At 39.6% G+C, this 14,944-nt stretch overlaps 1 protein-coding gene across 2 annotated transcripts; it reads left to right on the plus strand.

Annotated features, from left to right (window-relative positions):
* The first annotated feature begins 275 nt into the window (after positions 1-275).
* Positions 276-14,928, plus strand: IRAK4 (interleukin 1 receptor associated kinase 4). Of its 2 annotated transcripts, none has more exons than XM_069851988.1 (12): positions 276-291; positions 1,660-1,829; positions 2,845-2,990; positions 3,316-3,513; positions 4,305-4,465; positions 5,038-5,102; positions 5,652-5,766; positions 7,627-7,736; positions 10,233-10,416; positions 12,062-12,124; positions 13,896-14,054; positions 14,143-14,928. In XM_069851988.1, the coding sequence occupies exons 2-12, from the start codon at positions 1,669-1,671 to the stop codon at positions 14,173-14,175; spliced, it is 1,395 nt and encodes a 464-aa protein (XP_069708089.1). In that variant the 5' UTR covers positions 276-291; positions 1,660-1,668; the 3' UTR covers positions 14,176-14,928. The 2 variants fall into 2 exon arrangements, with proteins under 2 accessions (XP_069708089.1, XP_069708081.1); XM_069851980.1 differs by lacking the exon at positions 276-291 and adding an exon at positions 1,159-1,257.
* Positions 14,929-14,944: the final 16 nt, after the last annotated feature.

The following is a 14,944-nucleotide window of genomic DNA, read 5'->3' on the forward strand; positions in this document are numbered from 1 at the left end:
CCCCCAGGGACGGGGCAGCCACAGCTTCCCTGGGCGGGGCCACCGGGACGGTACCAACTGCTCCAGGGGAAGGAGTGCCAGGGGAGCTCCCCTCCTCCCCCCGGGACAGCAATGGTTCGCGCCGGAGGGGGCGGGGCTAGAGGAGCAGCGCGCTTCCGCCGCGGTCGGTAGAGGGGCCAGTCCCTCCCTCTTAAAGGGGAAGCGGCGCCGTGGGGAGGAAGCGGGACGGGGGTGGGTTGACTTGAAGGGGCGGCGCCGCTGCCGGGAGGCGACGGGGCTCAGCGGTGAGGGGTGAGGTGGGGGATAGGGGGGCGGGCGGGTTGGGAGAGCCGCGGGGTCGATACTGTAATCATAGAATAGTTTGGGTGGGAAGGGACCTTAAAGATCACCCGGCTCCAGCCCCCCTGCCATGGGCAGGGACACCTCCCACCAGCCCAGGCTGCCCAAGGCCCCATCCAGCCTGGCCTCGAACACCTCCAGGGATGGGGCAGCCGCAGCTTCCCTGGGCAACCTGTGCCAGCGCCTCACCACTCTCGTGGTGAAGAATTTCTAGCCTAAATCTGCCCCTCTCCAGTTTATACTCATTGACGCTTGTCCTGTCACTACAAGCCTTTGTAAACAGTCCCTCCCCAGCTTTCTTGTAGCCCCTTCAGTTATTGGAAGGTCGCTATAAGGTCCCCTCGGAGCCTTCTCTTCTCCAGGCTGAATAACCCCAACTCCATCAGCCTGTCCTCCCATGAGAGGTGCTCTAGCCCTCTGGTCATCTTTGTAGCCCCCCTCTGGACCTTTCCCAACAGCTCCATATCTTTCTTATGTTGAGGATTCCAGAACTGGACACAATAGTCCAGATGAGGTCTCACAAGAGAGGAACAGGGGGCAGAATCACCTCCCTTGACCTGCTGGCCATGCTTTTGATGCAGCCCAGGATACAGTTGGCCCTCTGGGCTGTGAGCGTGCATTGCTGGCTCATGTCGAGCTTCTCATCCACCAGCAACCCCAAGTCCTTTTGTGCAGGGCAGCTCTCAATCACATCATCAAGAAGTAGTTACTGTTACAAAAAGTGAAATATGTCTTAAGCTAAAGTAAAGTTTCATCTAAGTAATTGTCCCTCTGACAGTGTGTTTTCTTTTATATAGTGTTTTTTCCAGACACTGTTCATTCTTTGAAGATGGTAACATGCTGTGTGCAGTGTGATCTATGCTGAATCTTCTTCTGTAATCACCTCTGCTTGCAGTGTCTCCGTATCTCATGTGCAAGGTCAGGCAGAGAGCTGGAGCCAGCTCCAAATTAGCAAGAGTTTTGACTGTTGTGAAGTTCATAATAACATTAAAATTAGTCCTTGGAAGGTAATGGGATATGCATAAGATTTTTGGGAAAACTTGTACATATGCATGTAAATGGGAAATATATTCTATCCCCAGATCTTGTCTTGCTGCACGTGATTGATGGAGACCTCGTGTTGCCCAGGCTGCATAAAGGATGTTTGCTTTCTAAAACTCAAAAATTAGTCTTAAGGAGTTTATTTGCAGGCATTTTAGGTATTGGGGGGCAGGACAGAGCAAGGAAAGGCAGCCGCTGCAATGTTTGGTCTGAGGTGTCGCTGTCTTGCCACAGCCCCACAAACCAACCCCCTTGGTAATGGTGCCATTTGTCTCTTAGGAGCCAAAGATGAGCAAGCCTGTGACAACTTCCACATTCGTGCGCTGCCTGAGCTATGGGCTCATGCGGCAGCTGGCGGACTTCATCGATCCACAGGAAGGGTGGAAGAAGTTGGCAGTAGACATAACCAACCCCTCCGGTGAAAGCAGATACAACCAAATGCACATAAGGTCCTATATAGAAGTCACATGATATAACGTGGTTAACGTAAATACCATTGTCCATCCCACAATGTTGTCCAACCCATTATTGTAATACGGTGCAGTTTGTGTTAAATGAGTAGGTAACTCTTACCTTTTACAGTACCATTTCCTTGGGGAACTCAAGGTAATTACTCCTAATTGGTCTGTAGTTAAGTTTTGAGACAAGCTATAGCCAAAGAAAATTGACTAAGGAAATTAGAATCAGAAATTAGAATTAATAAGAGCTACAGACATACATATTTTTAGTGATACAGCAACTGGCTGTGTAACTCTGTACCCTACAGACTAGTAAACATTGACTTCATTGTGCACCTTTGAACAAGAAAAGTGCAAGAGGCAACTGGACTGTAACTCCTAAGCTGCTGTTCCAGAGACAATGTCCAACAAATATGGAGTGCCAGAGACCTAAAACTAACAAGTTTAATCGAGAAGTAATATCAGCAGTGTTTAATTAACTTGGTCTTGCTTGCAGGGCTTGTTGAATCCTTAAGCTATTTCAAAGGTTATTTGTTTTAAATCTTCAGTTTACAGTCTTTCCAGGGTTGTTAGCACTAGATCCTTTTCTATTGTAATAAGAAATCGGTCAGAATAATGGATCTCAATTGCTGCTTGATGCCTATCTTGAAATACTCAAAGAGAAATGTGAATGGAAGACCTTAATTTTTTTTTTCCATTTCATGTGGCTCTTACTTGACTTCTTGTCTCACACTGATTTTCTCTCTGTTGATCCTTGTGCTCATTCATAGTGGTTTCATTGCAAAATGTTAAGGCCATGTGTATATTTTTCCCTGAGCTTTTTTTCCCCATATTTCCTTTTTTGTTTGTTTGGTTTGGTTTGATTTTTTTTAGCTGAGTTTTCAGAAGATTTGCAAATAATTGTACAGTACACTATAGTTCAGTACATTTTTTTTTTTATTTATTTCCCTTCTTCATGATTCTCAAGGTCACTTTTTTTAATGTTGGTCTTTATTTATCTTTTAAGGAGATTTGAGGCATTTGTAACAATGGGAAAGAGCCCCACGTGTGAATTACTTTATGACTGGGGAACGACAAACTGTACTGTTGGTGATCTTGTGGACCTGCTGATTAGGAATCAGTTCCTAGCACCAGCAAGCCTTTTGCTTCCAGGTAACTATTACTCTTGTACATTTTGTACTGTGTTTTCAGTTTTCTAAGATGCTAAAGAGCTTCACAGTAATTTGAAAGTGAGAAAGGATTAGGTAAAAACAACTAAAAGTGGATGTACTTTCCATTATTTGTAACAACGGTTTTATAGATGCTGTTCAATATGTTTCCAGTTTAAATAAGAGTCCTGCAGTTTACACATGGTGGCAGAGTATAAACTTCTCACGATGCTTAGATGTCTCATAATCTTAGTAAATATTGGCATGAGTGTTACTTGTTTTTTCTGATTCCTAATATGGTTAACACTTTCTCCAAATTCCATTTTCAGAAGCTGTAAGGATGACAGAAGAAGTTACATTGCCTCTTTCTTCACAGGAAACCTTGCCTATACATGAGAAGCAACTGCCTGTACAGGAAAAAGAAGTGGCATCTGCAAAACCTATTTTAGTTCAGAGTACTGAGAAGCAAAATTCAGCTCCTTCATACTTGAGTCAAGAAAATAGCAGCTCACAGTCCAGTAACACAGGTAGGCACTTAGTTTGGTAGAATGAAGTATGATCTTTTTTGCTGGTTTGTCCTTCACCTCATGTGAAATAAATTAGGAATGCATTAATGTAATGACTATATTCCCATCATCATGCATCTATAGGAAATGGTGTCTTGCTTTTGCTTTTATTTGGGATGACTGAATTTAGCCTGAGTAATGAGGTATCTGAGTTTTACCTTGTCACTAAGGCAGCTACTGTGATGGAAAACGTGACTTTTAATTAAATTGTGGTTTATTTTGTGCTACACATAATTAAATTGCCCTGTTTAGATACTGATTTTGTAGACTGTTTAGCTTCTGGTGTTTTAAATCTGATTTTACATATCAGAAATTACTAAGAACATTGGAGAAAATATGGTTGACAAAAGTATTACAGGAAAGTATATGGTTGGTCTATTCCTTCTTAAAGTTCCACTTTTGGGTTGCTGCCAGAAACGTGATATGATTTTTACATCTGACACATCATGGCGCTGTTTGTGATCTGCTGCACATGTTACAACTACTACCCATGTTACAGGTATTAAAAAAACCCACAATTAGAAGGTTGCTACAGTGCTAGTTGCAAAGAAGATTATGTGTTGCTAATTATAGGGTTTTATCTACATTTCATTTTTTTCTGTTATCTTCATCACAATGCTGGAGTTGGGCTCTACTCAGGATTTGTGTGGTAGTGAGTTTTTGGTTTAACAGAACTGAAGCAGAGAATGTATTCAATGCACTTGTTCTTAAATGAAAACATAGTTGTGCTAAATGCCAAACGTGTCTTTCAGATTTCCATAATTTTTGGTTTCATGACTTGGAAAGTGTTACAAATAATTTCGATGCGCGACCAGAATCAGCTGGAGGTAATAAACTGGGAGAAGGTGGCTTTGGCGTTGTGTTCAAAGGCTACATCAATGGCAGAAACGTGGCTGTCAAGAAGCTGATTGCTGTGAGTTGTCCTGCGCATTTTTCTTTTTAATGACTGTGTAGTTTACAGTATAGACTTGTTTACCTGTGGAAAGTGTGAATGATACGCTTCAGGAAGTGTCACTGTGTCACTCTCCTTTAAGTGGCTCAGGTGAATTGTCTGGAAGAGCAGAGTGTTCCCCTAGTTCCCCCCCTCCCCTGTACACAAGAAGTGGCAGAAGGAAAGAGGTGCTAGGGAGGTTTCCCTTTCAGAATCAGATGAACAATTCACAAGCTAAACAGGTTGCCACAGAATGTTAATCTTCATAACCAATGATCTGTGTGAGTAATTAATTTTGTAAGGAGGAAGTGCTGTTAGTGAGCTGCAGTGAGATAAAATGGGTAAGTTGGTGCCTATGCTGAAACTGGATCTGTTTATCCAATAATATTGTGTTCCAAGAAGTTAAAAATCATTTCCTGATACTTCTAAATAGTTAGGTCATTGTTGCATGTAACTGACTTAAAGAAAAGCTTACAATTCCTTCTTTTTTTTAGTGAACAACCATGCATTTTGATATGGCCAGCAATACTAACGTGAAATACTTTCTTTTGTAGATGGTTGATGTTAGTGTGCAGGACTTGAAACAGCAATTTGATCAAGAAATAAAAATAATGGCAAAGTGAGTACAGTATTATACAATGTCATCATAACCTTTTATGGAATCTAAGTTGGCAGATAACATGTTCACTAGTGTGATCCCTTATTTTTGTCTTTGTAGCATAACTTCTCAATTTTCATGTTAAATGAGAATGTTTCACACACAACATACAGGCCTATGTCCAGGCATACCTTGAAGGTACTGAGGGTTTGATTCCAGAGCACCACATTAAATTTTTTAGTTTCCCAGTGCATAAAAAAGTTTCGTTTACACAGTACTGTAGTCTGTTAAGTACGCAGTAGCATTATTTCTAAAAAAACCCCAATGTACGTACCTTAACTATAAAATGCTTAATTGCTAAAAAATGGTGCAATAAAAAAAAACAATATACATGAAGTGGAACAGAAAGAAGCATGGCTGTATTTTGTCTGTTTTTAAGCACCACTGCAGAATCCTGGCTATGTGCAGAAGGGCTGGAACAGGTAACTGGGGATCAAGTTCCCTCTGCCTTGTGTTTTCCTCAAATGTTGGGTCTTTCAGAGCACATACAAATAGAGTTTTTTGCTCTAGGTGTCAGCATGAGAATCTGGTAGAATTGCTTGGTTTCTCAAGTGATGGTGCTCAGCCGTGTCTGGTGTACGAATACATGCCCAACGGTTCATTGCTTGACAGACTTGCTTGTCTGGTAAGTAAGATCTTTTCTAGCTTCAAATGGTCTTACTTTGCAAAAGCATAAGTATCAGTGAAGTATCTTTGAAGCAGTACTGAACTGCAATAGTCAAATGATGTTTAACTACTTCTGTCATTGGCATGTTCTCTGCTAGTTCTGGAGATTTTGCATTGTGAAATTGCCCTTCGTGCATTGCCTTTCTGATAGTGGCTATAACACAATGTTCATAGCCTGCGTAACTCTTTCCAAAGTCCCTGAAGAAATGGGAAATATATTTTTTTAAATTAGTATTTTGTGTAAATGCAATGCTTTCTTCTGTCTTAATCAAATGATGTGTCTTCTTAGCCTTGCCCTTTAGTAAATAGTAAGTTGATTTGGTTTTGGTGAGGCAACTCTGTGTATGAAGGACAAACAGTTGCTTGGTAGAGTGCTGCCAACAGTAAGCCAGACTTAACTTAGTAGATGAGTGTTCATCTTAGTTTGTTGAAGGAATTGAAAAGTCTTCTTTACACTAAGCAAATGCAGCCTCTGAGATTGTAATCTGGGGAATTTAAACTGGTGCTACTGCAACCCCGCCGTGCCTCCAGACATAAAAAATGTCATTGTGCTTTTTTTCTGCACTGAACTTCCTGTTGTACTGGCTTAGGCATTTAGTGGTTGGAGAAAGAGCTGTCTTAGGGAACTGATCTGTCTGAAAAAATACGTGGTGAAAAAAAATCTTAAATTTTCACCTGGAGACGTTTCCTCTGCAAAGCTGCACAGATACTTCTACTCAACAGGAAAGAAGTGGTGTTAGGATGAGAATGAGTAGCAGTGGTTGGGGAAAGGACTGAATATTTTTGGGTTGTTTGATTTGCTTGCACACGCTTACATGTGCAATTTTGTGAATTTTTTTTTAATTGAATAGGTGCAGCAAAGAGGCTAAGTTGCACTTAAGATCATGCAAATTTATCTGTAGAAATGAACAGTGCTTGACAAGGGTGTATGTGAAAATGTTCATCTATGTAACTTTGGCCGTTGTCATTGAGTGAGCTTAAGGATTGGTAGTAATTGAGAGCTAAAGTAGAAATAACCAAGCCCTTTATAAGCAATAGCCGAATTCATGGTATAAATCATAAAGTATCTAAATCAGAATCTATAAATCAGAAATAATCTTCTTCTGATAAAGTTGAATAGAAGAGGAATATGCTTACTGAATGTGTGTTCTTGCTGATAACTTCATTTTGTGACCTCACTGGATGTATTTGAGGCACAGACTTGCTTATGTCATCTTCTTGTTTGGACTTCGAGGAGCAGGCGAGCAAGGTGGTAGAATGATAAGATACTCTAATCCTCTTCTCTTGGCCACTCATGAGATTATGAAGTGGTTTTGAAATGTGGAATCCTCATTTCTAAGTCCTACTTAAGTAATACTAATTGAGCTAAACTCTTGAAGTGGTAAACTAAAAAAAATGCTGAAAAATCTCATTGTTAGTAAAAACTATTGCTTGCTTTGAACTATTAGCTTTGGATTAAAAGGTTCATATATCAGTGCTGGTACAAAGTGGAAGATGTGGTAGATACAGGTAGTTCTTTGTAGTCCAGCTGTCCTTATATAGTCAGAGTTGAATATTATCAAGTAAGCTTTTTTGCAATGGATTAGTTAATCTAAGGCAAAATGCATGGGAAAAAAATGAATGTGACAAATGCATGTATTTCTGTCCAAATACATTAAGAAATGTATGCTATTAGTTTTTTTAATTATGTACTTGAACACCACAAAACATAGCAAGAAGTCAGTTTTGGATAGCGGCGGGTTTGTATGTTTTGTTTTATGTGGGCATATATATATTAGATTTTTACCTTTCTACTTGCCTTGCTTCTTTACTATTCAAGGATAACACTCCACCAATTTCTTGGAATACAAGATGTAAAATTGCTCAAGGTACGGCAAATGGCATCAACTATTTGCATGAAAATAATCATATTCACAGAGATATTAAAAGGTAAAAGCTGCTGACTACCGCTGGCTGCATTTCCCTTTTTTGTTTTTCTTTTTTCTTCTTCACCATGTTAAAATCATTTTAGAGAGAACAAACTGCAAGAGGCATTGTTTCAGGCAAGGGCACAGTCTTTTCTGTAAGTGACATCCATCAACGTAATCTTGTCTGTGCCACAAGGACGTGACCAGTACAGACTTCTAAAGATAATTATGAGGCTATTGTAATCTGTTACTATCAAATAGTTACTTGAGTGCTGTGAGGACACCCAGAAGTTCTGTTCTTTCACAACTGCTGCTAATGAAAAAGCTGCTGTTAGAGAATATAATGACTTTTAAATAGGGAATTTTTCAGATGAAAACCGACCTTTTTTTTTGCCCCAGAGCATTTCTTCAGAGTGTCTCCTTTGATTTACTGCAGTTTATTATGAAGACAGTAAAATTACTTCCTTCAGGTTTATGAAGTTCAGGGTTCTTCAAGGATAATGTATGTTTACTTGCTTGTAACACCAGATTTTTTTTCCAGGGATATCAGAGCTCAGAAAAGGTGTGTGGGGGGTTGTTGTAGGTTTTTTTCTGGGTGGGTTTTTTTTCCCATTACTTGCTACATTTTGTTACATTTTGTTTTTTTAAAAGTACTGAAGCAGTCCAAATCTTTCAAGAAAAGACCCAGATGCTTTACACCTTCTGTGGGTTAAGAAGGAGCAACTGACTAATTCGGTCTTATGGATGAATGTTTCAGTAACTTTTTGGCTTCTGGCAACTCTGTTAAATGTAGATCACTTTGGTTCTGTGACCTTCCAGCTTGTAAGGAACAAGCTTTTGCTTCAGCTGCCTTGTAGAATGTGCTTGCTTCTTTGACAATTTATGTGTCTTCTTTCTTCCCTGCTTAAGCCTCTGGACAGGTGTAATGACTGGAAGGGATGCATTTCTTACCTTGCGCTACTCTACCATTCTAACTGCTGTGAGTTGATCATATTATAGGGTTGGGGTTTGTGTTGTCTTATTTTGTCTTTTGTTTGGATTCTGTTTTGCAACCTCTTGCACTTGCAGTGTGAAGAGTTCAATAAATTTCGTTGGTGTTAATAGTGCCGCCATTCCCAGCTAAATCTTCAATGAAGAGACATCTTAGAATGTTCTGTCTTCACTTTGCTGTGAGGTGACAATACAATTCATAACCGCAGATGCACTAGAACAGCTTCTGTATAGGCTAGAGGAGATGTGATTGAGGAGGTGTTCTCATCATTACCCATAGTTTTTTGGCTTGGTTATGCCCGGGAAATACTTCATTTGTCTCTTGAAGCTTGACAGTTGCAGTAAAACTTGCTTCTGTTGCGCTCTTTGTGGTGTATCAAAAAAGTGACCACTTTTTGGGCTCATCCCAAGTTGATAAGAAGCTCAGATTTCTGACATTGTGATCCTGTTCTTCCTTCTTCTAGAAGCTGAGCTTTAAATATGAAGCCAGTCGGTGGATGGTGCCTTGACTTGTAGTTTGGCCTTTTGCAGTGGTCTTGGCATTTAACACTATTTACAGAAGTCCTATTAACAAGTGTTGTAACTTACAGCTGTGTTGATTTTGTTGAGGGGGTTTGGTGAAGACAGGGGAAGTTAGAAATACAAGTTTCTAGAACTGTTACATGTTGTATCTGGCTATGTAATTTTTCTTATGATTCCATTAAGGGGGTCAGAAAATGAGAATTACAGTAATGGTAAATCAGGTGGTTTTAAAGTGGTTCCAAGTGCTGCAGGTTTGAAACACAGTAGAAGATTTATGCGATAATTCATCTGCCGAGTATTTTATGAAAGTGTTACGGTCTTTTAGATGAGCTTCATTCTTCAGGGGTTTTTTTTAAGGGAATTATAAGCTGGAGATCAAATGGAAACACAGCACACATATTATTCCAGCATTAATAAGTTTTCTGTTCCTCTTCCAAGAGAAGAATAAGAGTATTAGTATACATTTGGCATGTGAATTTGTAATGGTTGACGTAGTTTTAAATAGGTATTAAAACCTGCTTTTGTTACTTCTGAGTAGAGATTTAGACATACTGTGATCCCATACCAGTTGATCAGAACTAAGTATTCTCTATTATCCTTCCTAAAGAAAGAGTATACAGATGCAAAACATTGGTGTAACGTAATTGGTCTCTTATAAGGAATTTTTATGTTTTAAGGGTTTGAGGGTAAGGAGGGAGTGTTTGTTCTTTTTTTTTCCTTGTTTGTGTGTTTCGTTTCTTTCTTTAATGCTTGCATGCACAAGAAAAATATGGATGAATCCTAGCGGCCAGTTCTTGATTTATTTAGAGCAATTAATTTTTAAATCAAGCTATTTCCAACAAAACTAACTTTTACACTTTTTGTTATATCGCTAACGAATAAATGTCTTAGATTTCAAGAAACAAAACCAGCAGTTTGCAGTTGGTTACTAAAGTTATTAGTCTTGTAAAACGTAATTACTGTACTGGTTCAGAAAATTACTTTTTTTTTTCCCTCTCCACCCTAGTGCAAATATCTTATTAACTGATACATATGCACCCAAAATTTCTGACTTTGGACTTGCAAGAGCCTCTGTAACATTCACCCGAACAATCTTGACTGAAAGAGTTGTTGGAACAGCAGCCTATATGGCTCCTGAAGCTCTGCGAGGAGAGGTGACTCCTAAATCTGATATCTTCAGTTTTGGAGTGGTAAGTAGAATGTGGGAAGCAGTATATGACTTCTTTTGTAGACTATAAAAGCTAAGAAAATCAAAAATGTCTGAAATTATTTAATCTACTCTGATCTATCACTTCTCCTTTTCCCAACAGATATGCTCTTAACATAGTGTTTCTAAACTTTGATTGGTTTAAAATAATTTGAATATGTTGATTAAAACATTGAATTTGCTAATAATTACAATAATTACGTTACAAATGTAATCGGCATGTAAAAGACTGGAGTAAAACAACATTCCAGGTGCTACCTAATGTAGTATGAAGTAATGTGGAACACTGCTTCTTCTTTCATAGTATTGCATAAAAATGTAACTGTCTGGAAAAGAAATTTTCAAGAAAATGTTCCAAAATTGAGTGTGTTTTACTGGTTTTAAGCACCAAAAGTATGCTCCCCATGTGGGATTTGCTTTAAAAATAAGTTCAAAAAAGACATGAGGTGGAGGATGTTTGGGAGGATAGTGAATCCATTCTGAGTAGATCCAAGACCCTAATTGCTACAGATCCTTTCCGTCATGGCATTTACTTTCATGAGGAGGCAGACCAAGTACTGGTCTGAATACTTGGGAAATCCTTCCATTTTGCTTTGAAGCAATACAGAGTAGGGGGAGGAAAACTTGCACTGAAATTCATAAACCACACTGCTAATAACAGTTAATGAAAATAAAGGTAAGAACAACAGCAATCAATTGTATGGACAGCTGGACCGCTGGGCTGAGTCCAATGGCATGAGGTTTAACACGGCCAAGTGCCGGGTCCTGCACTTGGGGTACAACAACCCTGTGCAGGGCTACAGACTAGGAGAAGTCTGTCTAGAAAGCTGCCTGGAGGAGAGGGACCTGGGGGTGTTGGTTGACAGCAACTGAACATGAGCCAGCAGTGGCCCAGGTGGCCAAGAAGGCCAATGGCATCTTGGCTTGTATCAGAAACAGTGTGACCAGCAGGTCCAGAGAGGTTATTCTCCCTCTGTACTCGGCACTGGTGAGACCGCTCCTCGAATCCTGTGTTCAGTTCTGGGCCCCTCACCACAAGAAGGATGTTGAGGCTCTGGAGCGAGTCCAGAGAAGAGCAACAAAGCTGGTGAGGGGGCTGGAGAGCAGGCCTTATGAGGAGCGGCTGAGAGAGCTGGGGTTGTTTAGCCTGGAGAAGAGGAGGCTGAGGGGAGACCTCATTGCTCTCTACAACTACCTGAAAGGAGGTTGTAGAGAGGAGGGTGCTGGCCTCTTCTCCCAAGTGACAGGGGACAGGACAAGAGGGAATGGCCTCAAGCTCCGCCAGGGGAGGTTTAGGCTGGACATTAGGAAAAAATTTTTCACGGAAAGGGTCATTGGGCACTGGAACAGGCTGCCCAGGGAGGTGGTTGATTCACCTTCCCTGGAGGTGTTTAAGGCACAGGTGGATGAGGTGCTGAGGAGCATGGTTTAGTGTTTGATAGGAATGGTTGGACTCGATGATCTGGTGGGTCTCTTCCAACCTGGTTATTCTATGATTCTATGAAAACTCTCTTTGGAGAACCATGGATCCTGTGAGCATTGTTTGAAACATGAGGGGCTGTGCTTCCTTTTGCAGATGGATTATTCTGTGATGTATTTTCTCTTCTGATCTTTTTTTTCCCCTCTAGGTCTTACTAGAAATAATAACAGGTCTTCCACCAGTGGATGAAAACCGGGAGCCACAGTTATTGGTATTTTCCTTTTATTTTCTCCTCCTTCTGCTCCAGGATCACTTTATATGAAATCATAGTCAATTAACAGGTTCTGAGACAAATTAGTCATCAAAATACTTAGTTAAGAAGACAGCTCTTGTGCCAGTGTTTGCTCAGTTGACTGAAACTTTTATCTCATGGCTGGTAAAAGATTGTTAAGTCCCAAAGGTCATCTTCCAATCTGATACTATAATTCTTTGTTCGGTACTGCTTCTTACTGCAATATCATTGTGCTTTATCAGTCTACTCCTGTTCCACCCAGATACCCTCATAGTTCCTCATTCACCAGAACATTTTAAAGTATTCATCTCTTGTTTTTTCTTTATGGTTCTTTGTACTTCTTACCATTCCTGTAATTTTCATCCTTTTCAACTTTACTAATAATTTGCAAATACCTTGTGTTTTAACCTTAGGGAAGTTTGGAATGTAAGGGCTTTTTTTCAGGGTGAGAGATGTGTTGGATTTTGTTTTCTTTTTTACTATTCAATGAGTAATTCAGTCTACTAATTAGGAAACTAATGTCTCAGAGTCACTCACTAATGTCTCAGAGTCACTCTCTTGAATTACAACTGTTACAAGGCTGTTCTTGATTTAGCCTTTCATTTAGCTTAAAATGAATTCTGAACTACTTAATCCAAGGTTTTCCTTGAATATTTTTACATAAAGGCTTATTTACTAGGTGTGAAAGAGCATTAAGGTTTGGATAGGTTTTGTTCCATACTGTTTGACAGCAGATCACTTCCTTCCACAGCTTTAGGAATATCTGTGTACTACCAATGGATTTTATTTCCCCCCTTTTCCTTTTTTTTACTCTTCTGGAGTAGCAATACTTATTTGTTGAGCTGTCTAAAGACCTCGGAGAACTTGGTCCCTGTCAAATTGAATCTTGGGGTTTAGGGGTTTTTTGGAGGAGGCTGTCACATGTAGGATATAAAAAGGCGTACAAAGTATGATCTGACTGGTACAGTTTGTAACGTACTCTTGGTAGCATAGAGAGAATGGTCAGTTCAAGACAATGTGGCATCCTTAGCTTTGAAAATTTTGGGGTAATTGAATGTTAGTCAGCAGTTTCAGACTGATCTACAGAGGAAGGCAGAAGACCTGCTTCTACTCACTGACTTTGTCTTACTTCATTTACAATGCTGACTTGTCTGGTGTTCTGCAAACTGCTTGTGATTACAGATAAGGCATTTCAAGTGTATTAGAGCTGAAGAGCTTTGGACTGAAATAGTCACGTTTATGAATTTGTTTCAGACTAGAAGTTTCCTTCAGAATAGATACACCAGCCACAAAGACTGGTGATAGAAGACTGATTTACAGAAAGGGGCTTTATAAAGTTGATGAAAAAAAAATTATTCATACTTAAGCTTGCATATTCGTGGATCATTTAGTAAACGTAAATAGTTTATGTTGATCATGCTGCTTTTCTTAAAAAAGAGACAATACTAAGAAAGTAAGCCTTGAACTGGCAAAGTTAAAGCTGTGTGATGCAGCTTAAAGAAAAATGCTTTACAGTTCTGTGTTAACTCAGTTAGAGATAATTTATAATTAAAATGTATAGTCCATCTATAGTCTCATAGGCTCTTTCTGCAAATATTGATGAGTAATTATGCTGCTGAACAATTGTCATCATTCTTTGTCTAGAAAAGTGGTTGAGAAAAGAACTCACAAAAGCAAGTATTAGTGTAGAATACATGAAGTTTCAGCTGCTTAGAATGTTACCAGCTCATGGGTTCAAACTCTCTTGTAGCTAAGTATCAAAGATGACATTGAGGATGAGGAAGCGACTATTGAGGATTACGTTGACAGAAAGATGAACGACTGGGATGTACCTTCAGTTCATAAAATATATTCAGTTGCCGACCGGTGTCTGAATGAGAAAAAAAACCGAAGGCCAGACATTAAGACGGTGTGTAGCTTTTCAGCTAAAAGGCTTATTTTGAGTGTGCATGTGGTTACAGTAGCAGTTATTTATATTTCTGTCTGTTCTTTTGCAGGTTCAAGAGCAGCTACAAGAGATAAAAACCTGATATGTGCTTTTTTCTGATACACAAGTGGTTTTGAAATGGAGTAGACAACAGTAGCAAATATTTTATTAGTATTTAGTGCAACATTATCAGCTTTTCTGCTTTCTGGAACTTTCTGGTCTGCATATATGATGTGCTGTTGGCCTGGTATTATTTCTTTTTTCTAGTATTTCTTCCTGTATTGCATTTTGCATTAAAATTATTCTATTGAATCCTAGCCCAACATATCTTCAAATTTCCTTCTTTCAACTGCAAAATTCCTGTATCGCAGATTTTCCCATAGGGATGTGTTGGCGAGACAGTTAAAAGAACAGCCAAGCCACTGAATGTTCTTTTCAGCTTGAATTTTGCAGGAAACTTCTTCAACTTCATAGAAAAAAAGCATTAATGAACAATATCATTCGACTAATTTATTCTTACTACCTCATGCTGAGCAAGTAACAACAGACAGAACTGTTAAATCACTGGTCAACTACTTCAGCATTTTAAAAGAACAGAATGTTTTGAAATGGCTTATTATTGAAAATGTAAAAACTTTAACCATAACACACTTCAGTCCTGCTACTGAGGCCTCTGTGCTGCTTCCATAAGGCAACAGGAAACTAGCTGTTTCTAACGTACAGAATTCCTGGCTTTTGCTGCTGGAGAAAAATCAGTGTCTGCCCCACTCCCTTCTTACACTGCAACTGCTTGTTCTCTGCTGCCTTCTAGTCCTGCAGGAACCGCCTGTTGCTTTCACATCACAATGTCAGTTTTAAAGAGATTATTAAAT

This window comes from Phaenicophaeus curvirostris, chromosome 1 (genome assembly GCF_032191515.1).
Source record: "Phaenicophaeus curvirostris isolate KB17595 chromosome 1, BPBGC_Pcur_1.0, whole genome shotgun sequence".
NCBI classification, from domain to species: domain Eukaryota; kingdom Metazoa; phylum Chordata; class Aves; order Cuculiformes; family Cuculidae; genus Phaenicophaeus; species Phaenicophaeus curvirostris.

What these genes read in the sequence shown, in the direction of transcription:
- IRAK4 (XM_069851980.1), top strand. An exon ending in AGCAAGCCTTTTGCTTCCAG is followed by an intron (nt 2,991 to 3,315) that starts GTAACTATTACT and finishes TTCCATTTTCAG; the next exon opens with AAGCTGTAAGGATGACAGAA. An exon ending in CTCACAGTCCAGTAACACAG is followed by an intron (nt 3,514 to 4,304) that starts GTAGGCACTTAG and finishes CGTGTCTTTCAG; the next exon opens with ATTTCCATAATTTTTGGTTT.